The sequence below is a fragment of the Netta rufina genome, assembly GCF_964035555.1.
Source record: "Netta rufina genome assembly, chromosome: 3".
NCBI classification, from domain to species: Eukaryota; Metazoa; Chordata; class Aves; order Anseriformes; family Anatidae; genus Netta; species Netta rufina.
Genome location: NC_140125.1, coordinates 39,627,178 through 39,652,026, shown reverse-complemented (window position 1 = coordinate 39,652,026; position 24,849 = coordinate 39,627,178). Strand labels below are relative to the sequence as shown.

The following is a 24,849-nucleotide window of genomic DNA, read 5'->3' as shown; positions in this document are numbered from 1 at the left end:
AAATGGAAATAATGCATAGAGTTGTTCAGCCTACAGTTGAGTCAGGCTGACCAAACTGATCTTACTCTTGGACTTAAGAGATACCCTAGAAGTTCCTTTGATTCCCATATTTTAAAGCCTTGCTATAGTTTGCCTCCCAAATATCTCCAAAATGATTAAGCATGAAACTATTAAATGTACAGTCAGTTTGCCTCAAGTAAATAATTTTCATGATGGGGGCTTAGAAAAGTAATAAAATTTGAAATGATTAATTAATAATTTTCAAATATTAATTTGAAATTAATATTTGAAACATAATTAAGATACAATCAGATTTAATAAGGAGGATGCATATCTGATTGTGTTTCCTCTAAATTTGTGTTGTCATTTAACACAAAGCAACCTTTTTTTGGGGTGGGGGGGGGGGGGGGAGGAAGGGGAACAAACAACTAAAATGCCTATCAAATTTTAGCTGAAATAATAAAATGTCCTATAGTTAATCAAATGCAAAGCTGATACAATTCAGAAATGAGAGGAACTTGGTGAGGAAAAGGGACAAGAAGGAATTGAATAGGCATTTCCAAATTTTAAACTTGTATTATTAGGTATTCCAATTAGCCTTTATGAAACCCTTTTGGTCAGGATCCTCCAGCAACATAAATCAGAATTAGCTTAACAAACGTAAGCAAGAATTAGCTCAACATTTTTTTTTCTCCTGAAGGAGCCATTGCTTAAGAGTACCAGTCACAAATTTTATTTCTTTTGACAAAAATGTTTCAGCTACATCTGGAATCAAGCACTTCAGAGGTTATAAAGCTGCATACATTATGACTTACATCCTTTTGGGATGTTAATTTTCCAAATGTGTTAAATAGCAAATATGTTAGCGCATTCAAAAATGTATCACAGAGATTTTTGCACTCCAAAACCTAGAAAGACCAAATAAAAAAAAAAAAAAGCATGTTGCTTTTTCAAGATCAAACATAGCACATTCTTTAATATCTGACATGACTTGTTAAGAATCCTGACCCTTCAACACATACCATACGTTGCGTTCCTAGACTACAGGTGAGGCGGAGGTCCCATCACCATGATGTGCATTTTCCCTGCTGAGGTTACTATTTTTCTAGCATCCAGGAATTCTGCACATCAAACCAAAAGCCAAGAACAAGCCAAATTTAACCTTGTCCCTTCGCATTCTTCTTCCCTTTTCTGCCTTATAATGCAGATTCAAGCTTTGACTTTTTAAAGTTTTATTAATTTAATTCCCCTATTACCTGGTTTATTCTCATATGAAAAGCTGTTTTTTTGTTTGAGAGGAAAGATCCCCCTCCCCCCCCCCCCGCCCAGATTCTTTTTCTTTTTAATCCATTTTCTTTGCTCTGGAATTCAATTCCCTAACCACAACCTTTGTGAAGCAGCTTTGTTCTCAGCTCTTATCTACATCATCCAAGCACATTACAATTACAGTGGTGATTCATCAGCCAAAAATTCAGTTTGCAGTGTAATAATGTATTGAGCCACTAACTACTTTCCTGATATGAATTAAGCTTTGAACTGCCACTGGGAGGTGACAAGGCAAACATATTCCGCATCAGGCAGAGCTTGAGCATCATCCTCATGTTCAACTACAGAAGAAATCATACTAATATGAACTGAAGGTGATAAATTTATTTTGGCTAGGTTCTTGTCTGGGAGGAAAGAACGATTTTCCTAATGAGATAAAGATAAAAGAAAACAAGGACCTTTAGGCGACTGGAATTTTGGTCTGTGAGAGACCCTAATAAATCAGGTGGTGCTTCTCTTTGTTAAAGGAAGTACCTGTTAGGAGATTGGGGGCCTGTTTATTTTTCTCTGACAAAACAGATTTTCTTGGTACTGCACAAACTCAGAATCATAACTTGAAAGGAGAATGAAATCAGGTGGTGAAGTGCAAACTTCTTTTTTTTTTTTTTTTTTTTTTTTTTTTGTCATCTAAAATAAGTTAACACAAATCGCAACTGACCAGGCTCAATTTCCTGAGTTGGTACTTACCCTGTTAGCCTGTACCAAGTACAGCCACTGAGGCTGTTGTGAACAGCTGCAATATGGTCATTGCAATATCTACCTGATATCATGCTCCCCAAACCAACTACCAACTCTATGCCTTTTAGCTTTCGACATATGCTTCTCTGTAACATGTACATGGGCCACAGCAGACAGTGTACGTCTAAATCAATACCTTCTGGCCAAGTAAGGCAAATTACACATAGTAATCGACAGTATACTTCAAATAGTAAGGTATTCCATTTTTATATTGATTAAAATTTAGTTTAAAAACAACTAACTTCTACTTGAAGGGCTGTGATTACGACATAGCATTTCAAGATTCTTTTTAAACTTTTATTCCTTAAAACAAAGACCAACAAAAATCTATATCACTTTTCATTGTTGTTACTGCTGCTAATTTTATAAATAAAAGCAGTGCGTCTCCATTACTAAGAAAATCAAGTGTGTTTTAGACTGAATCTTTTTTTGACAAATGACTACCCTGATTTTAGCAGCCATCATTAAAGCCCGCTTTTACTGAAATAGAGATATTTAAGTTAAACAACTCTACACTATTTCAGTCTTTCAAGATAATTTTCTTCAAAAACTGTGGTATAGTTCATACTGAAAGATTAATTACATAAGTTAGTTTTACTGCTAAGTTCTGCAATTAGGAACACTAATACATAAAACGTACTCTGCGGCAACACAAGTACAACTTGCAAAACCAGTGCTGCCTGCTACCTTTACCAACTAAAATGTTGGCCACAGTTCTTTCTAAAACATAAAAATGCAATAATCCAGGATACACACTTCTTTGAAATTTGTCACACCACCTTTAGCAGTGGAAGTAGACTATTGTAGTCTGCTAATTGCATTCTACCCCATTAACTCTCACACGGTTACCTGAAAGTACAGATCCAAACACTTCTGTGCTTTTTATTTCTGTTCCAGCCTTACAAATTTACTTACTTTCCATAGTCTCAAAAATAAAGACAAAAGCACATGCTATGTTTTCCTTCCTCCCCAACCCCATCTCTATTTGGTGCGAATTAAGCACTTGCGTAAACACTTTCCTGTATGGATGTCAAAATGCTACAAAATAACCATGTGTTATGTACCACTTCTCAATACCATTCCCTTTCTAAACACGTTTTGAAGGTAGATGTTACTTCCCAGAATCGACCTACAAAAACATACAGAAAAGCTACCAAAGATTTTCCAGTTCAACTTTAGTAAATGAAAAACTTCAAAACAAATGCTTTATTACAAACTTCTAAGAAGGAATGCACCTAATAGCACAAATTAATGGCTTCTAAATGGAGGATCAATATCTCATTGTATTTTACACAAAGAGCTAAAACCTCATTGCTGTAACAATGCAAAAAAAAAAATAAAAGAAGGCATTACGGATCAGGTTACCTGTCTGATCTGATGTTTTTAATAGACTATAAATCTGGCTACAGCCATTTCTGAGTCTCAATCACAATCGTTAAAACTAGAGATTAGAAAAGAGGCATACTATGACTTTTTCAAAGGCATTTACTACCATTCTACCAATTCTACAAATATCTGTTAAAGGAGGCTAGTTGGCACTTAATTACAAAAAAAGCATTTTGATGTTGCTCTATATCATGATGGATTACTGAGATTAAATGATACATATTACCTTACCTGATACATTCCAACTCCTATGTGTTTGGGCTCAATTTTCACTAGCTCAGCTAATGGGTCTTGTACACGTCTAGCTATGGAAACTGAAAAATAGAATTAGAAGAAAAATATTGTTTTATCTGAAAAAAATCACAATTATGTAAGTGGCTTTGCTATTTTCAGCCTTCTACAAATTTAACTTTTTTTTTTTTTCTTTGAAATTATCACTTTATATTATAATCTTTTTTCTCTGTTAGACAAGAGATGAAATGTACATTAATCAAACTTTTTAACTGAAAAATTAATGCAAAGACTTAATGAAGATTTCGTACTGTAATCACATTAGAATCATTTACTCAGGCCACAGAGCTAGTAAACACAACCGTGTACAGAAAAATTTCTCCCTCATCTCTATATTAAAATGCATACTTAGCACTTAAAATTATAATCTTCAACCTTAAATCACAGATATATATCATTTGTGCATTTGTACTAAGAATGACAGAAGTGGGGATGGGACAGAAGATGGCTGTGGCTCTTTGAAAGCTATTACCTTCAAAACCACACCCACAGCTGGCATTAGTCACACCAAGATGCTTTTTCTAAAGTTTACCGTTAAATTCATTTTTAAAGGATATCAAGAAACAGAGGAAGTACAGATAGAAGTCAGGAATAAGAGTGTATATACAGTTGGTGGTTTCATCAATGATACATAATCTTTAAATTGGAAAACTGGAAATACCTCACCTGTTTGTTTTTTTTATATAAAACAAGACAAATTACATGAGGATATGATTGTATCATACACAATTAAAAACAATATATTTTTCATAAAACATTTTATATATAAGTTTTACAGAGCTTTACTCTTTTAATATATATACACATACACATATATAAGCTTCACTCAGAATCACCTGTTTGTTTACATTCAACAGGACCTTTTGAGATCATCTCATCTAACTCCCTTGCTCAAGCAAGGTGAGCTAGAGCAGGTTGCCCAGGACTGTGTTCAGCTGGGTTCTGAATATCTCCATGGATGGGGACTCCACAACCTCTCCAGGTAACCTGTGCCAGTGTTTGACCACTGTCACAGTAAAAAAGTGTTTTTTTTTTTTCTGTTTTGTTTGTTTGTGTGTTCAGATGGAATTTCTTGAGTTTCTATTTGCGTCCTCTTGTCCTGCCAGTGGTCACTACTAAGAAGAGTCTGTCTCCTTCTTCATTCCACCCCATCAAGTATTTCCACACATCAGTGACATCCTTCTAACCCCCCCCCCCTTTTTTTTTTTTTTTTTTTTTTTTTTTCTCACAGTCCCAGTTCTCTCAGCCATTCCTTGTCTGAAAAGAGCTCCAATGCCTTAATAACCTTTGAGGTCCTAATCTGAACGACAGTTACCATTACTGCAGATTGTTAATGACTTCACAGTGTTTTGGAAACGGATTCAACTTAACACTGACACTTGAAGCCAAAACAGTAAACCTAATGCCTATTTATTAGTTATGGAAGATTATCAAGAACTGCAAAATTTGTCAACTGAAGACATCATTAGAGATTTCACTTCGAATGATTTACTTTGAAGGATTTGCAATAGTAAATGTACAGTTAGCATGAAGTTCACTGCTCTGCCACGCAAGACTCTTCATACTTTTATTTTCCATATGCTGACAGTGGCAGTTTGCTAGCTCAGCTCATAGAGCACTACTCTGGTGACATCTGACACGCCTGCTTCTCTAGCAGAGAAGTTCTGCATTCAAAGGCTATCACATATGGCTTCTCATCAAAAATCACAAAAGGCTAACTAGTGCAAGTACAATTTTTATAGCTCACATAGCTTACTACAGAAATGCTTTCTTACAATAGTCATATTAATTTCCTTGAAACACTAGTAGTAACTATCACCAGTCACCTAACAAACACAAGTGGAACAGAACACTAATGGAAGTAGTATCAATACAACACAGGAAACATTTAAAACTGTACAGGTATTTCTTCTGAATGCTTTTATGTCTCTCTCTGTGTACAATATTTATCTGCTGTAAGTTATCTTAAGCTCAATAACCACAGAGCATTTTACAGAATTTTCTTTTTAACCTAATACAAAAGTTTCAAAAGCTACATTTTAGACAACTGAGAGCAATATGGCACTGTCCACATCACCTTTCATTACATCTTTCAAAAACAGGCAATTACACAGATAGGCTGCTACGGGAAATTTCCAAGCATAACCTTCTCTAAGGAACCTTGAACGAAAAGTAAAACTTGGACTCTTCGTTTCCTAACAGCTAGATTGACAATGCCGTCATATCCCTACGAGGCTTCCACCAGCAGAGGTGCAGGCCCTGACCTGGCAAAGCCCTTCAGCACAGATGCATGGCGGTAATCCCACTGGAGCCAGCAATACTCTGCATGCATAAAGTTACATAGATAGTTAAGTGCTTTCCTGGATGATACAGGAAATAGTTACAATATTGAAGCGTAAAGATCAATTAGCAGTCAGTTATATGGTTTAAAGGATGCAGTTCCTACAGTCATGCCAGCAGGACAGCTGACCTGCTGAATTTCCACTGAAGCCTCTATTTTACTCCAGAACACTTCAAATTCAAACTAAAAGACAGCACAATAGGGAAAACATTAAAGAGAGTACAGATTCTCTCCAGGCACAAATTCACTCCAACAATGACTCAAGATGAACATTCACTGTCTCTTGCACAGACAAACCCACCTTTTCTTTGTTATATTAATAGCACACTTCAATAGATGTATCTTTTTAAGGGGCACTGAGGCTCCACTCCAGCAATTTGATCTATGTGGCTGGACTCCTGCAATGCAAGCAGAGCCTGGCTGAAATCATGAGGACTCTGCAGAAATGCAAGGTCTGCTCCCTGTGGACCAGACTGCAAAATCAGACAGTAAAACCTGATGGTCTTACATTGTCCTCATAAAAATTAAATCACTGTACTTCAAGCATTTTTCAGATTAAAGTATTACAGTAATACAGATATTTATTAAAGGTAATTGCTTGTATGTTTTAAAGCCCATTTCAGGAATGGCTATTAACCATTAATTTTTAGAACACTAAAGATGAAATAAATTGGCAGTGCACTCTCACTTCCACTGTTAACATGGTATGCTTCTCTTTTTCTAACAAACAACCAAATAAATAAAGCTCCATGATGGCATGCAGGGAAAAAACAGAAAATCAGGTTTCTCAAAAAATCATCTGCAGAACCAGATTAAATTTTTGAGATGCCATTCACAAAATATACTAGTCTAAGTAACATGGGGAAAGACGTTATTTAATATTAAACAGAGCATTAGCATCACGATGAGACATCCTTCTAGTAGAAAACAAGAATTACACACCAGATAGATGCAAAGCTTCAAGTTGTCAATTAAGAACAAAACATTATTGTAATATTTGGAATGACAGCAACATATTGTGCTGCCATGCAGTAAATCCATGTAAAATTTAAAAGCTTGAGGGGACAGGATGGCCTAGGTGGTCCTCTGACTTTAATGTAGATTAACTTCACCTCCAAATACAAAGAGAAATAAAGAAGGTGAAAGAAAGCATATTAGCCGAAATCCTGTCTTGTCATTAGGACCTTTTCTGTCATTTTGTGAGAAAGGTAATTTAACTGTTTGGTGGTCCCAGTTGACTGTACTGTGGTTATTTGACAAGACAAACCCTTCAGATATTTAAATATTTTTGCCTGCCAGTGATAACAGTGCAGTGCCTGAAAAGCTTGCATAAGAGTTGCCTGCACAAGTCACATCAGTCTCAGACTCTAATCTTCATAGAAAATACAGTATTATATGAAATGTTTTGTTTCCTAATGGCTAATGAGCAGACGCGCCCTCATGAACTTGCAAGCATCCTTAATTATCTGACTGCTCCTGTCTTAAACGATCAAATCTCTCAATTCCAGACTGAAAAATTTAAAATTAAGACTATTTTCCTCACACATGCATGTTTTGCATTTAATTTTTTTTTGTTTTGTTTTGTTTTGTTTTTTTACTAATACTTTCTACAATAAGGAATATCATTTTTCACAGGGATTAAAAAGGAGAGAGTTTCCACTCTGGAAGACTGGTAAGTTTTCAGTCAAATTTTTTTTCAGACTGCAGACTGTCCGTTCTTGACAGCGAGGGGGGAAAAACAACGTAACAGCTTCCAACTGTTTCTCTAGAGGGTGTGTGTGTACATACATTTATATATAATACATATACACACACACACGGGCTGTATCAGCTGCCATCCCTAAATACGGAATTAGTGCTAACTTCTTAATTAGGCTACCTGCCTCCCCTCAGTAGTGGAATAGATATAAACCAATTGTTACAGCCAAAGCCAGATGTGCACACTATTTAAGGTGCAGGAACAGCTAGAAATCTTGTCACAGATTGTCACTAGGCCACAAAAATATATTATAAATAGTTTCAAGTACTGTGCCTGCTTCAGGGGCAGCTTGCCAATTTTTATGGTTAAGACAACCATATATTAAAATCTTCTCTTTTTGTAGTGCTATATTCCAGAGCCACACCATAAAGTGAAAACTTAATGGCTATAGATAAGGAAACTGTGAAAATGCGCCAGAAATGACTATGAATGACTATGGGTGTGAGAAGAAAAATAAATAAATAAATGAACGAATAGATAGATATTTAGTTACAGTGGTATTCTAACGTTGCTTGCCACTACAAGAGGCAACTAATTTTTGGCCAGAAGTCCCAAGTTTTACGATGATGGCATCTCTTTAAATACACATATAAATGGGTCTTAATATAAGGATAAAAACATCTCCATCACAAACCATGTCAATGTAGCTATCTTACAAATGGGAAAATTGTTCTGTATTTTGAAACAATATGAAGATGTGAAGGCAGTGGGTAGTTTTACAGTTATTATCCTTTTAAATAAATAAATATTTGGCAACCACAAGCTACAAGGTTATTGTAGTTCAAACTCAATTTTGTCATAAATAAGAACATTCTGTATTTTTATTATAAAACCTCAGTATTTTGTTCTTGAGAGAAAATATAGCTGAGACATGCTAGGAGAACATCCAAGTTATTCTTCTTCCACCTCCATTTTTAAATTAACTTTTGCACCTTAAAAGTCTGAGTTGAAACAGCAAATGTCAATTAAATAAGAATAATGTATTAACGTAATCAAAGACTAACTCATAAATGCATGTGTAATTACTCTGAATATATCATATGAGGGTAGATATGGGAACATTACAACTTATTTAAATCCTTTTATAAAGCTTATTATTGTGCTCAAGATCAATTACTCTCCATAAGTATCTGCAATAATGTTTACTCAGTGATCGATTGTTCAGGTTTCCTGAGTCCTGGAAGCTTTCTATCCTGTTGACCTGAATTTCACCCTCCTTGCAAAGGATACAGTGAAACGTACAGTAGTCTTTTCATTAAGCATTCTTTCTCAGTAGGTCAGGAATTGTGACACAGTTTTGAATCCTCATATATCTTCTTGGTGGGTTTAAAGTATGCAATTTATTTTAAGCAACTGCTCAACAGCTGCATTTCATCCAAAATTCTTCTGTGGCAAGTGAGCAGGTTTTTGTTTTAAAAAGGTTACATTTTAGTTTACTTTTAACTCCATAAAACTGATAATCTGTTATTTGCTTAAGATTAATGAAATAATGAATGACAACGTTCTATTTACTTACTACAAAAATCTTTAAACGAGACTGCTTGAATACAAAAAGTAACTAAGAAATACATCTGAAGATGAAATCCTCAACAAGTGAATATTACAGTACAAATTCCTAAAGTCAATATTTTTCTTAGAAACACTATCAAAAGCCACTTTCCTCTGTTGTAAGTATTTATAGTTTTGGTATCACAAGATAATAGTGTTTTTGTTTTTTTTTTTTTTGTTTTGTTTTTTAATTCAACCTTATATGGGAGGTATATAACTACTTAATTGGAGTCTATGTAATTTTTCCACCCTACAAATGGGTTAGTCATACAGGATGGTATAAATTCAGAAAACTCCTTCCCCATCTGCGCAGCTTAAAAGGTAGAAATTGTCGGTACGCTCTTCTCCTTCAGATCACTGTTCCCAATTTTAACTGCATCACCATGGCATTGATTACTATGACTACTAAAAGTGAAAATTACTTGAAGTTCTGTACTTACAAGAGTTATTCACTTACGTCAGCAACCTTTCATAAGTGACCAGAATGTTCTTTCCTATGCCTGTAAGTAAGAGCATCAGCTTTGGTGAATTGCACTGCTATATTAAAAGCAAAACAAAAACCTCCTCCAATTAAAGAGCAGCCTCGTACTCGTCATTCCTCTGGCTCAAGGCTTGAAAGAAGCAAAGCCTTTTAACAAAAATACATAGACACACGCATGCATAGTTACTTCCCTAGCAAGGGAAATAAACCATTTTCTAATCTAACTCTTTTATGCTAATAGCAACTGCCTTTACCAGAGCCAGGCCTAATGCGCTGCTTTGGGAGATTGCTTTTAGGCAGAACTAGTGGTGCATTTTCAGACTGTTCAGAAATGCAGCAAATTATGCTCTGTAAATAAAAGACAAAGTCCATCTGCTGAACTCAGACCCATCTGGGATATGAGAAATAGGTTCATGAGAAGAAGGCAAAGTGAATATCACATCTTTCCACAAATTATGCAAAGATTACACATCACGTGCAAACATCTACAGAGAATGATGCTCAGTTAAAAGCTACACACACACACCCCTCTTAGCTTAGCGGAAATACTGATCCAAAACAACCAAATAGAGGAGTTTTCACCGACCTCAAAATAACCTCCTGTTTTAATTCTGTAACAAGACAGAAGCCTTGTGGAATCTCAGTGGATCTTGGTCTTGCAGATCAGAGATCAAACTCCTCCTGTCCACAACTATATTCTACTGCTTCAGAGGCAATACAGCACAGATTACCAGGATGCTGATGATTATATATCAGCTCTCATGCATGCCATCAAGTTTGCATGAATTGGAAAAATGCTAGATTCTTGCCTAGAATAACAAGAAAGTAAAAACCGGCAAGCATCTCTAACAGTTGTGTAACAAACCATTCACCGCTGGCACCACTGTACCACTGTTCTCCATTAATTCAAATCCATTTCTCTATTTCTCAAAAACCTGATGCAGATACTCGTGTTCATGCACAACTATAAGAGGCCTCATCATTTGCAAACTATCTGCAGTTATGGAATGTTTTTTAAAAATTATTCAGATTTACTATAACTTCTGCTTAAACAGTACAACCCAGTCTACTTTAAGCTTTAGACCAGCTTCTGCTCATTCTGCACATTGGTAGGAACTGGTCCTATAGGGAGAGAAACAACAAGCCCTCCTTACCTTTTAGTGCTGTTCACCGCCCATTTTGTTTCTAACCATTGCATCTTTTCCCTTCCAACAGTATAACTAAACTCATTCTTAAATTCTACAGAATAAAGCTGATGAAATACAGAAATTGAAATAATAAATTGAAATGCAATTTCAATTTATTCACCTGTAACTGCACACGACCCATCTAAACAGGTAAGATTTTGTAGCAGACGCGAAATGTTTTCAATGTACAAAAAATTTGAGTTTACTTTTCTTTCTTTTATGTCTTTCTGAAAACTTGTGGAGCTTGCACCAATCCTCTATGATTAGCTATAGAAGGAAGCTTCCACTTAGAAAGCAGCGCGAATAGTTTAACCGTAAGACTTCTGTCCAATAAAGTTTTTGAAAAATGACCTTCTTTCCTGAGTAGCCAAGGGGGAATAGTGCTCTTTTAAGAATATGAAGAAATTAGCTCAAGTAGACATCAAGGCACTATGTCCCACACATCTAATCATCAAATTGTTTTACTTTCCTTAAGATAAAGTCAAAAGAAATTATATTTTTTCTGATCTTTACCTTCTATCTGCTGGCCAGTATGACAGCTCTGAACTGTATGTCTCTATCTTTAACAGCACCCAAGGGAATAAAGCCCTGTAGCATGACAGTCTCTAAGTCCTAACAAGCCCCCAAAGCCTATAAGGCTTTCTTTTGCGAGGAAAAGTGCAAGTGGTTTGCTGAACTTTGAGTGTACAATAATCCAATGCGTTCTGCCCTGTGGAGAGAAGACAAGCAGATGGGATTTGACAATGCTAAAGCAAGCTGTGCTGTGTGACCTTTTGCTCTCCCAGACTCTTTATTCTCAGAAATCATCCTTTAGAAACAAAACAGTTTCTATACTGGATCATACCTGTGTGTGCTGCATGACACAGATTCTTGCCCTGTTAGCACTTCAAGTCTTTTCAAAAAGTAATCTTAAGGAGCATTTTACCAACACTCATTATTTTGCTAACTGGGTGACACAGCTATGTGGTTGGGGAAAAATGGGCATTTATTGGATTTGCTGCATTAGAGGAAGTATGTTATTCTTGTTTCACCATCTGAGAACAGAAGGGCAGATTAAAAACCAAATTCATTTGATCACATTCAAGTACAGAAGTAAATCAGAGGCTTAGCATGAGATCTGTTCTAGTAAGTGATAATACTTACGTGATATCTGAAAAGACATAGCTCTCTTTACGAGCACATCCCATGTTTAAAGAATTCTAACATTCAAGTTTACCTGCATGATTTTTATGAACCTGTGCAATGAAGTGTGTTAATTTATTTTGCTTTTTAAATAGTGAAAAAAGAGACTGCTAGAGCAGTCGTGTAAAAATGAAAGGTAATTCATCGATTTAACAAAGTGAATTAATTCCTCATTTAATATTACTGAACATATATCCAGACCAGGGCAAAATTCCAGCTTAACTACTGCCTTATAGCAATTCTCCACTATCAGGCCACCATTTGCCAGAACTCAGCAGTAGTTTCCTGTTTCTTAGAAGTTTTTAAGCAATACTCATTTCATCACAGTATCTGCTTCAAAAAGTGGAGGTGGGCATTCCACCAGGTTGGCTGCTTTTCATATTACACAGACAGCAGAAGAAAATAAAAATCCTGATTGAAGCACATGCCAAACAAATGGTTCATCTGTTATCTGCCCTATACCAAAAATAACAACAAAACACTATCTAACCACACCTTAAGAAGTTTTCAGGCTTCTAGGAAGTAAATAAATTCTGTATTTCTGCATGTCAACCCTTCAGCACTGAGAAAAGTCTTAAATGTTTATGCTTCCTACAGACTTCACCTGTCTCTCCACAATCTTTCCATTGGTTTAGCCAACCTTGTTCACTCAACAAGCTTCTGCAGCAGCATTTGAGAAGTGTTACAGGGGAAAAAAAAAAAAAAAAAAAAAGCAAGGCGATGTCTACTAACAGCCAGCTGCACAGACTCATTTTATTTCTTGTTCTAGAAGCCTCATTTTCATTAGCAATACAGGATCTGCACACCAAAATAAACCCTTGAGCAAAAAACTATATAGGAGAGGATAGAGGTAAAACAATCAAAGTACCAACTTCTGGTAGATGCACATTCCACAGTTCACAGGCCCAATAACAACAACTGAAAACAGGCTGACACCAGTTCTCATGGAGTCCATCTGTTTGAGTCAAGAGCGCTTGCCACCACTGAGTTTATTCTTTTCTTTCACTCATGAAAAGAATACTGCATCAAGACAGTCTTCTCAAACACTGATGGTGAAAGAAAGGTAATGGCAAGGAGAATTACTGCTATATTTGAAGGCAAAGTAACTATTCATTCAGCACAGTGTTACAGCTACATCAAAGGAAAACTTGCATCCAGATCCACCAAAAAAAGGCACAGGCAAATCTCAACCAGAGAGACCTGGAATAACCCAGAGATTATGTATAAATGTAATTACATGTAAGTCACAATAAATAACTCCTACTTGAAGTTGCCATAAAAGTTAACCAAAGCTCAAATATGCAAAGTATCACACAGATGGCAGCTCAGAATGAAACATATCAAGACAGCCAGGTAAGTATGAATTTGACTGCTTTTAAAAAAGTAAGCCAAAATTAAATATTTGACTCCTTCTTTAAGAAGATGGGAAGAGGACACAGTGGAACAGAAAGAAGAACTGCAGTCACTCACCCAGCCCCTCAGTTCCCTCACTGCCCTTCCACTAATCCTTAAGAAAGGTAGTCACAAAGCCTCAAGACGACACACATTAATAAGTTTCACAAAGATGATCAGCATTTACAACTTGCTAACCACTCTTGTTAAGGTGCACATTCTCCCTGACAAAAAATCCCACTCTGAATCAGCCTATTCTGAGGCTTCAGGGAAGGAGAATACAAGGAAGCCTTTCATTCCCTTCTCTCTCAAGCTGCAACTCTCTACTGCAAGGTTCATCCAAAAACCCCAGTGACTTGTTCTTTAGGCAGGACCCTCCTAATCTGCTGCAGCTGAACTACCTCAGCCTATCAAGTAGGAAATCCTTTTATTGCTCTGGCCTATAAGCCTCTTATCTCCCAATTCTGTGAGGCTGAGAAATAGCTGTTCTGCTCATTAATCCTACAATGACTGTCAAAAGGGGATATATACCATCTCGCTCTACTCAAACACAAATAACTAGATTTCATCAAGTTCTTCACTATCTACTTAGTCAAATCTCACTCTACAAGATTTTATAGGAATTGGAATAGCAGTAGAGAAGCTTCTGCACTTTCATGAAATATACATATTTGGTGCTACAAATTTTTTTGTGAACTTGGATTAATATAAAGTATTGACAATAGAGCTGATACTAAGGCCAGAAAGAGGAAACGTACCCATCTCTGGAGGTCAATTCTAAAACCATACAAACCCTACCCCACTGCCGGCAACACAGATACAAGCAAATAGCTTATGAAATGAGCATTTTGTTTATCAGCTAAGCACAATAGTTGTTAGAAGTGCTGTATGGATGAGTATGAAGAGTTTCTGCTACAGTTTATGCATATCTAATTAGTTTATCTGTCTTAATTATTATGGAGGTCATGGATGAGATGGGTTTAAAGACAGCTCAAAGACAATAAAAATAACCAGTTGAGTTCTTGGCTTAATTAAAATACCAATTAGCACTCCCACAAAATGCTTGTTTTCCCTCCTATACACTTAGGCAAAAAAGAAATTACTACAATAATACGTACATTTATTTTTTTAAGATTGGGACTGATGTCTTCTATGCTAAACAGCATTGTAAATATGACAGATTTCACTAGAAGTAAAAGTTATTAAATTATACATATTGCACGATATTTTACGTTCATGTACCTGGATGGACAGACACAAGCTTACCCGTGTAATTAAAAAACAAACAAAAAAAAAACCTTCCATAGTTTGTGTTGAGAGAAATGTTAAAGTGGCAAACTGTGTTAAGATCACAGATATCTCACATCAGTTGTACCTTTTATTTTAACTATAAATGTCACACTTCATCATGCAGCTGTCAGCTTCTTTTAATGTGCTAAATGCTATCATGTAAGCACAAAACTTGACATGATGTAACACAACAATTAAAATAAAAAACAAGTCAGCTTTGACACCATGTCATTTTTCCATTTGCTGCAAATTAAAAGAAAGGGAAATCAAAAGTACAAAAGTAAAAGCTACTTAAGAAAAAAGTTTGCAAAGAAAAAAAACAGCAGTTACTATTTCCCTCTCATGTTATGTCACTTTGTTATGTTCAGCCTAAAAAAAAAAAAGTGTCCACAGCTTTAGTGCAGCTAATTACAAATTGACACCAAAAGACATCAAGAAAAATGTCTGAAGTCTAAAACTTCTCAAAAGATTCTGTTGTAATAAATACACTTCTCATTGTCAGTTCCATGAAAGCTGACATCCACAGAACTAAGCAATTATTTTTCACTTTCTATCCTACCCTTTTTTCAGTTTCTAACCACTGAGGTACTGCTGCAGCATGTTAAAAGAGCTCATGCTTTTTAAACCAGATGCAACAGCTTTTAAGTGATGCCTGACGCAACTCCTGATAATAATGGAGAATGATGAACTCCAGATAATTAATACCGAAATTGGTTATGTATTACAAATTTGATTTAACATATTTTCATGCACAGTGCTAAATAAAAGTTCCTGAATGTTTCAGCAACTAACTTCTTAAAAAAGGGAAATGCACACCTGGAAAAGTAAATTGTTGTTAATAAGATTTTTCCTGTTTTAATATTTCTCTGTTCTTTTACCTCAAACTCTAAAACCACATTTAATACATCCGCAGCAAAAAAAAAACAAACATGCTTGGGCCCAAGGGAAAGTTAGTGGCATCTGTCACAAACACAGAAATGTCACAGGCCTAAAGCTTGCTCAGGTCATACCATGACACAAGCAAAATCTCTTTGGCCCTGGGAAGAAATGATGACAGCAGAGCCAGTTCACAGACAGGAAGGAATGAGTCAAGCAGAAAGAGGTTAGAGGCCCGTCCTGGGAAGGGCTAATGCAGACATTTGAAAAAATTTCCTGTAAAACTGTTCTCTTAAAACATTGTATTAACACAAATCCCTTTTTCCCCTTTATAGAAATAAGAGAAAAGAGGAACATGGAAAATCCTGGGAAGTTTTACCCCCAAATACCACATAACTTCAGAACTTATTTCTGCTGACCTATTTTGACGTATTCCTAAGAATTTTCAGGCCAGTAGCCTGCTAAAGTAAGATTAAGAACATTGTCATTTTGAGATTTATGTAAGAACGCTACTGCACTTTTAAGCCTGCTTTATTTATTTATTTTTGAGTATGACAGCAAATTGCAGAAAAAAAAAAAAAGAAAAAGCTGGTGTTGATAAAAACAAAGACCAAAAGACACACAAATAAAAATATACAAGTGAAGTAATACAGAACAACCTCAGACCTGCTTTTAAAAAGACATCTCCCGATAAACCAACTCCATGAGTAGTTTGGACACCAGTGAAGTTGCTAAGAATTTGATCTTTGTAGAGCACCCTTTAACTAAAAACTGAAAATTATTAACACTGACTACACTTGTATATTTCTAAAAATTTAGGTTGTATTATACTCAAATAACATTTATGCTGAACTGTATATATACATGTATATATATATACACACACGTACCATACAACTAAATAGTATTTCTAGAGGACCTCTACCTGAAGACTTCAAAAAGTGATCACGATGAAGGCAAAAAAAAAAAACTGACATCATCATACTTCAGAATGAACACAACTTTGAATTCTCTCTTCTATTCTTACAGTTTACCTAGCCCTTCAAATGTTTAAGTGCTATCACAGATATTTGTATACATACAAGCAAAAAAGAAGAGAGGAAAAGTCTTGTTCCTGTGGGCACAGACATATCCAACTGTGAAAGTTCATACAATTTATTGGTTATATTTAATCCCCCTAAATTCTACCGTACCATCCTGGTACAAAAATAAGTCCACGTGGTCCATTACATTACAGGCCTTGGTAAAAGATAATGTCATTGATTTGCACACCTAGGACTTCAGATATGCAGAATTCAAATTCAGAAACAAAGGAGACAAACTCTTCATTTTCTTCTGATACATATATTTGATTATGTATACTTAATATTGTGAACAGTCTGAGAACTGAGTTCCATGTTGAAATGGTGATAAAATGCAACAGACATCATACCTGCACTTCTAAGGTTAGGGTCTAGGTCTGGCATTTCCTTTGATGCTTCTGGACTCACACTGTAGATAGATGCTCCTGCTTCACTGACAATGCTGCAAAATAAAATGGCAAGTAATCAAAAAACACACAACTGAAAATAACACACTTGGAAGATTTATCAGTGTCTTAATTAAATATTTGGATTTGTTTTTTAAAGCTTCATGTTTTTTTAAAAAATTAAATTAACTGGATACTTACAAAAGAAAGCTAGTACAAAGGGGAAGATCTCCATTTAAGACAAAACTCCCATTCCTGACCTGCAACATTCACTTTTTCAACTCTACCTCTTTTATAAATATACACTGTATGTGATATCAACCTCTGTAGTATTCTTATCACAGAGAAAATACACATGAGAAACAAGTGTTACTAGAAGTCAATAGACAAACAAGCTTCCAAAAACCAAACAAGAGAAAAAAAATACATATTTCATTAAAATCAGACGGATTCTGAAGTTTAATGTCAATTAAACTACTGAATGAATGCAAGTCATGCATGCTCACATCTTTGTCCAAAGCCATCTGCCTACAATACTCAGGAAAAAAACCTACCTCTATACAGACTGAGCCGCAGAACTGCAGCTCGCTCTTCAGCAAGCATTTAATACTGTCTTCTCCCCGCTCTCACTGCCATCCCCAAAGAAAAACACAGACTCGATGTCCTCAGTAATTTAAACTACAGTTTGTGTATCTACACCACCTCAAACCCATTCAGTAATGATAAACTCACCCATTCAAATCACAGCATAAAATTAAAAAATCCTCAAGTGCTCTACTTCCACTCGAGAGAAAACTGCAATCAAATATTTGCAGTCTAAGTTTATTTGCAGCTGTGAAATTTTGACACCAGTGAATCAACAGCATATTTCTTCATATAACTTCAACAGAACTTGAATTTCACAGCAATAATTAAGACATGGTACACGTCTGTGCTGGAGAGGAACACTATCAGTTTCAGAGCTATTTTACTTTTATATATATATATATATATATTATTCCACTTATAATAACCTTATCTTCACTGTAACAGGGGAAAACATAGCCCTTAATAAACAGACCTTTCAATAAAATCTTATCTGTGCTTTATATTGTTTTCAAATGAGACTATAAATTTTGCTTTTAAGAACAGTTAGGTCAATTTTAGGAATAAAGAAACTGATACTTAGAAGCCCATTCCTTTAGGAAAGCTGGAGAATAGCTCGGAGATGAAGCACATTCCTATTCAATGCCACAAGAGCGTTAACATTAAAAAAGGTAAAATGCAAAGATATTAAAGGTACCAATTTCTTACTGTTATTGTAAAACTGTTATTATTTGCCGTTTTAACAAAAATTGGATTTTTTGCTGTATACGTCAGATTTTATAGTTATTTGAATTTCAAAAAAAAAAAAAAATAATAATTCAGGATTACAAACAGCCTGAATCTTTCAATAAACACAGAGAATAAACCCTTGTTCTCTTCAGCATTCCCGTAACTTCAGAACCATTCAAACAACTGGTTTAACAGAACAGAAAATCACTCAGACCAGTTGGTCAGCAGGCAGAATGAGGCAAATGGAAGCGAGACTGTTTACATGATCTTTTAAAAAGATTCAGTGTTACGGGCACTCCTTCGACAGAAACACGGTCCCCCAGCAGACAGTAACTGACAGTCACCAGCAAAGCTGATCGCAAGACAGGGTCATATCACGAAAACGCAACTGCTGAAAAATGAAGATGTTGACAGAAGCCTTAAACTGATTTTCCTGATGAACTGGTAGCTCGAAGAACAATGCAACAGAATGTATTTCTTAACCTGTTCACACATTATAAAGGCAGCATCTGGCAAGCTCTCCCTTTCTTCATAAAAGAGAAATTGCTTCCAAAAAACCCACACACATTAGCACATACTACTAACAGCTTTAACTAACTTCTCTTCAATCTCTTTATTCCAACAGGTCCATAATCTAACTTCTCATGCAACTTATAAATTTAATTTAGTTTCTGTTGACATCGCATTTTGATTTAAAAAAAAAAAAAAAAATCACATTCAACATTTTGCACCTTTTTTTTTAAACAGTGCCATACTATAAGTTGCATTACTACATGCAACATTTCTTGATCCCTCTCACTGCCTTGAAAAGTAAATAATAATAATAATAATAATAATAAAACACCAAACAAACTACATGAAGGAGACTTGGATGCGAACTTTAAGACACTTGACGTTTTATTGATTCTCATTAATGCTATACTGACAGTTTTCAGAACTGAGGAATGCAGCTATACTAGGATTCTACAGTAGGAAAAGGAAATAATTGTGCCAAATTTTAAAGTAGGTAGCACAAGAACTCCTTGCTAGAATAAGTAAATAAAATTCAGGATGGGAAAGAAACAGTTGAAAAGAGCACATTTCCTTTTCTCAAGTGCAAGAAAATTTATTCACCAGCTGCGGGGGTGGGGGGAAAGGCAAGGGGAAAGCCAAGTAAAAATGTATCTCAAGCAGGAAAACAAAATATAAAAAGCACTTTCAGAAGAGCATACGCTGGCTACTTGACAGCTACTCGGAGATGGTTTTGTATATGCACGCAGTTATTCCACAAACTATTTGGTGTAGCAGACTTGAAAAAGAAAGGGGAAGAGTTTCTGCTCGCTGAGCCCCATACCGCTGCCCCAAGGACGGTGAAACCCAGACGTTAAATACATTTAAGTCATTACCCAGAGCAAATGTGTAGGGCCCTAACTCCAAAGAAACCATTCTCTGGTTTGTTCAACCATACTCAACTAAGATTTTACAGACCTATTAGTGGCTGTCGTGTGGTTTTATTCAGTTTGTTTTTAGCTACAGCGAGGTGGTTACTAATGCAACGCTGGCACATGCAATGCTCTAACATTTAGCTCAGTAACAATGCTACGATTACAAGCAAAATAGGTTTGGGGTTTTTTTCTTCACAGCTTTTCTGGATTTTCTTTTCTGACTGGGCAAGAGAGCACCACTTTGGTTCAGAGACAATTGTTATTGTTGTTGTTGTTGTTTTCTTTTAATTCTAATACTCTGTTTTAAAAAACAGGATGCCAGGTAGGACAATTTACACTAATTTAATGTCATAAAGCGCTCTGCTTTCAAAGAATAAGCATTTTTAATGTCAGAGCACAGTGAACCAAAACCAAACCTCCTCAAACCTATACAAATTTACTCTAAACTCCTGTGGTCCACGCAGTTCTTAATTTACTTTTTTTTTTTTTAAATAAAAAAAAGTACACAATTTGACAAGAGTTAAATAAGGTCCTTAGAATCCTCATAAACGTTGGTAAACTGTATCTAAAACAGGTAGTAAATAATTACCTAAAAACTTATAAATATATACCTAGATTTTTTTCCATTTTAATTTTTCAAGCCAAATAATGTATTAAAAAACCTTTCTACTCTTCCCTGAGTAAAAGAAAGAAAATATATATTTCTAAACATTTTTTGAGGAAAGATTCTTGTAGGGACCAATATAATAGCAGTTAAAAAATTTTGGTAATGTTGTTATTTTGCTATTGTAAGTCAGTATGCAGTAGAAAAATAAGTAAGCAATTGTGATAGTCTACACTTACAATACATGAGCAGACAAGTTTCATAAAGTGCCCTCTGAATTAGCAAAAAAAAAAAAAAAAAAAAAAGCAGGTAAAGATTCTTTTCTATAATCTAATCTTTTAGAAGTGCCCGAAAGGAAGCTGCTACACAATATTTCAATTTACTGTTATTGACTGTACAAATAGGCTTGCTGTATAGAAAGTAAATTTTCTCTTATTGACTGCGATAGTGTTTTATTTTTAAGACCTTTGAAGCATCATTAAGCCAACATTAAATGTATTCCACTAGCACCACCTGGTGGTGTCACAGCTTTATGCTGGAAACCACGCTAGCTGTATTCTAGAGGCTTGAAGTAGCTTTTTAACTATAACAAGGATATTTTCGTACTTATCTTAAACAAGCACTGCATATTTGATACGGAGAGCTGTTCAAAACATTGAGATTTCCAATCCCTTAATTTTTACAGAAAAAAAAAGTCTTCCTTGTGAAAAAAAAAAAAAATCCAATACCTACTTTTTTTTTTTTTTTTTTAATTCAAAGCTACCACGTACCTACAAAAACAGAACAAAGATAACATTTAAAAAGTTCGAGTTATTCAAGTTGTTCAGATGTTGCAATTTCATGTACATGCATAAAACGGCACTTTTTTTTCTTAAGAATCTTTTGAACTCTCAGATATTAAGTTTTTGCTGAAAACCTTTTCAAAACTATATGTAAAAATCTAACGTATGTATAAGGAATTAAATGTCAGGCCAGAGGTTTCTACAGTTAAAGATGAATACAGCTTTCTGACATCTTCATAAGCTTTACCGATATTTCAGACTATTTTATTACATTGAAGTCACTTCCCCACTATCAAATGCAATACCAAATTAATGACCAGCACACTGAAAAGCAACTTCATATAAATTGACATGATTTACAGTCTCCAAAACACTGATTTACAATTAAAAGCTTTTAAAATGACATTTTAAGTAATGAGAACAGCACAAAGAAGTGATCTGTTTGGAAGAAAGTCATGGTCATTCTAAAAGCAAAGGCTATTCTCATCTCCAAATGGGCCCAGATTTTCCCATTCGGTTATAAAAAGATAATTTGCTACAAAATACAGCTTTCCTCAGTCATAACTTAATGGTTAACTAATCTAATCAAAGGTGTTTTGTGTCTGTGTGTGTTTTGGTTTGGTTTGGTTTTGATTTTAAATCAGCTTAACTAATAAATTTAATCTTCATAACCCTGTGGCAACAGAAGTTGGAGGCTCCAGTTGAGGGCAGAAATACAGAAGGCTCAAAAGATTATTTAGTGCTACTTATTCAAATAATTGGTTTAAGAATTACAGAGGACAGGAAGAAATAAAATAACCAAAACACTTGCTAGAAAAGTGTAGTACATTTAGAAGCTGGCTTAGAATGCTACAAGTTTTAATTAGGTTCATAGACTGATTAAAAGCAAACTGAGGAGACCCAGGGAAGACTTAAGTAAAGGTTCAAAAGACAATCGGGCAGTTTCATCAATGAAAAATCCATTGGGTCTTGCTAAAAACACAAGTCACAAGTAGCTCCAGAAGAGTTTTGAAGTAAAAATGGTTGAGATCTATGAAAGTGCTGGAGATACAACATATCTACGTCTGTCCTTATACTTCCCCCTATGTACCCATTCCTGGCTACTGATCAAAACCACCCAGGGGGGGTCAAAGAAACGCTTCCAATGAAACACCAATCCCCTTACTTGCCCTTCAACTTGTGGATCACTTGTTCTTCTCAGGCTGAAGAGGACACCTGGCCGTGGGACAGCCCTCCCAGCAGTCCCTTCACCACCACCAGCAGTGAGCTGCAGGTTTCTTGCCATCCCACACATTGCTGCCTGTTTTGGACACAACGGCACAGTTCCCTGACTGGGAGCTGCAGTCCAAAGCCAGCTGAGCAAGATGCTGTCACTTACTCAGCACCTCGCCACAGGAACAACAGGACAACAGACTTGACAGACCCTGGAACTGACACAGCACAGTTTTGTTTTTTTTAACTCCCACCTCCTCTTATGAGGAACATATGTCATGAAAATGAAAGATAAAAAGGTTCTGGTATACACTCAATAATGTATTCTAAGAGTAAGAAGCCCCAAAAGATTTTAAAAAGCTTGTCATTCTGACAGATGAAATTAAACTCAAAATCTGGTCTTTCCCCCATGCCCAGTGATGTTAAGGAAGGATGTAAAGGAAGATGTTAGGATCATGAAAAAACATTATACTAGAACGCAATCATTATTTAACAGAATCAAGTCAAGAAACAGACAATTCATCTGTGCTTTTAAATTACCTGAAGATTTATCTTTGAATTTTAACAACATATAAAACTCAGGAGATATTCCACTATTAAATATAATTAATCATGACAAAATATACTGTTGGATAGGAAAGGGATTTTTCTCTAATTTCCAGTACTTAATTCAAAACTTTCAGTCACTACGCAGCACACAAATTTGGTTTATATGGAAGATCATCCTTCAAAATCAGGCACACAAGACAAGAGGTGCTATGGTCTTCTTTTGGAAAACAGAACAGAAAAGCTCAGAGTGACTGCCAATCAATCAGACCTGGGGAGGGAGTAGAAGACAATTTTTAAAGAACGGGTTCCATTCAGGAGCTCCCAAGCACACAAGAAGCTATGCACACAAGGTGCCTTCAGACAGCCCATCAAATTATAAGCAGTGATACAGATGGCGCGTTGTTCCTCAGCCACATTCTGCAAATCCCCATAGAAAATATTTGGTGAAACTGCTTACAAGTGTTTTGAATTAACAACCAAGTCTGTAAATGTTTCTACCTTTGGTGAAAGATTCAGTCAGTATTTTGCAAAATTTACCAGAAATTACAGTATGCAAAGAAGAAAGTAACCTCATCATGACCAACTCACAATGTACTTTTTAGAGTAGAATTGATTAAGTTGTTTCAAATCAGAACTGCCACGCAGCAAATTCAAACACAGAATAACATCTTGCAGTCAGAAACACTATTTTTGAAAGAGCGTGCTGACCTACGGCAGGGGCAACAAGCAGCTGATAAAGCAGCTTCTTGAAATGCCAGAATTTCAAGGCAACCATTAACGTAATTAGGTAAACTTAACCTATTTCTTTCCTGTTCAGTCACAAACAGTATTTAGCACCAAAGCAACTTGATGGCTTTTTTGGTAGGCAGCACAAATCTTCAGAACCTACTGACCAGAACAGAATGAGGATGTTTTGTACCAGTGTTCAGCAAGGTCATTTAATCAGGTTGTACCACTGCTTCCAAACATTAGAAGTTAGATGTCACCTAAAACAACACTAAGTCTAAGAAGGTTTATGACTTTCCATTTTTCCATTATGCTTACACTGAACTAAACTTCACTACATAATTGAAATGCATGCTAAAACATGAGGATAATACGTAAAAATAAGTAATAATAAAGTTATTTAACAACTCTGGTATTCCAACATCAGATAAAATGCAAGAATTCCCCAATGTGTCTGTTTTATGTGAAATGAAAAGGAATACAAGAATCAAAGCCAGTTTAAGTATGCAGTTTGGCTGCAGACCTGCAGCTAGACCTCTGAGAACAAGTGAAATGTATGACAAATATTTGAAAATTAGGAAATATATTCAGAAATGCAGTTACTGAAATCACTGCCTACAAGTATTACCCACTTCCTTGCACACTGGGAAATATTAGGACTATTGAACCCCATTTTAGACCTCCACTGCTTGGGAGTAGAAAAGAGGACAGTGAGTCAATTTCATATTCTAAGAACATTTTGCATGTGCTCAGACACAAAAGGACATTTCAAACATAAGAGCCACACAACTTGATTGCCTCCTTGTGAGGCACTAAATAGGTTTCAAAATATGGGGGAAGCAATTGTGGCATGGGAGTTAAAGGTTTCTCCTTTAAAAAAGTTAGTACTTTGAAAAATGGAGTCCAGTTAGTTCTATAACCTTCCTGATTATCCTAGATGAAACACTTCACTGATTAGAATCAGAAGAGTTCA

General features: G+C 35.6%; 1 protein-coding gene across 2 annotated transcripts in view; it reads right to left on the bottom strand.

Moving 5' to 3' along the window:
• SRBD1 (S1 RNA binding domain 1) overlaps positions 1 to 24,849 on the bottom strand; it is a 128,534-nt gene that overhangs the window by 49,245 nt on the left and 54,440 nt on the right. For both annotated transcript variants that reach the window (XM_084285404.1, XM_084285405.1), the window contains exons 16-17: positions 17,230 to 17,321; positions 3,682 to 3,764 (exon numbers count right to left, since the gene is read on the bottom strand). In XM_084285404.1, the coding sequence (XP_084141530.1) occupies positions 3,682 to 3,764; positions 17,230 to 17,321 (175 nt within the window). The remainder of the gene's footprint in view (positions 1 to 3,681; positions 3,765 to 17,229; positions 17,322 to 24,849) is intronic.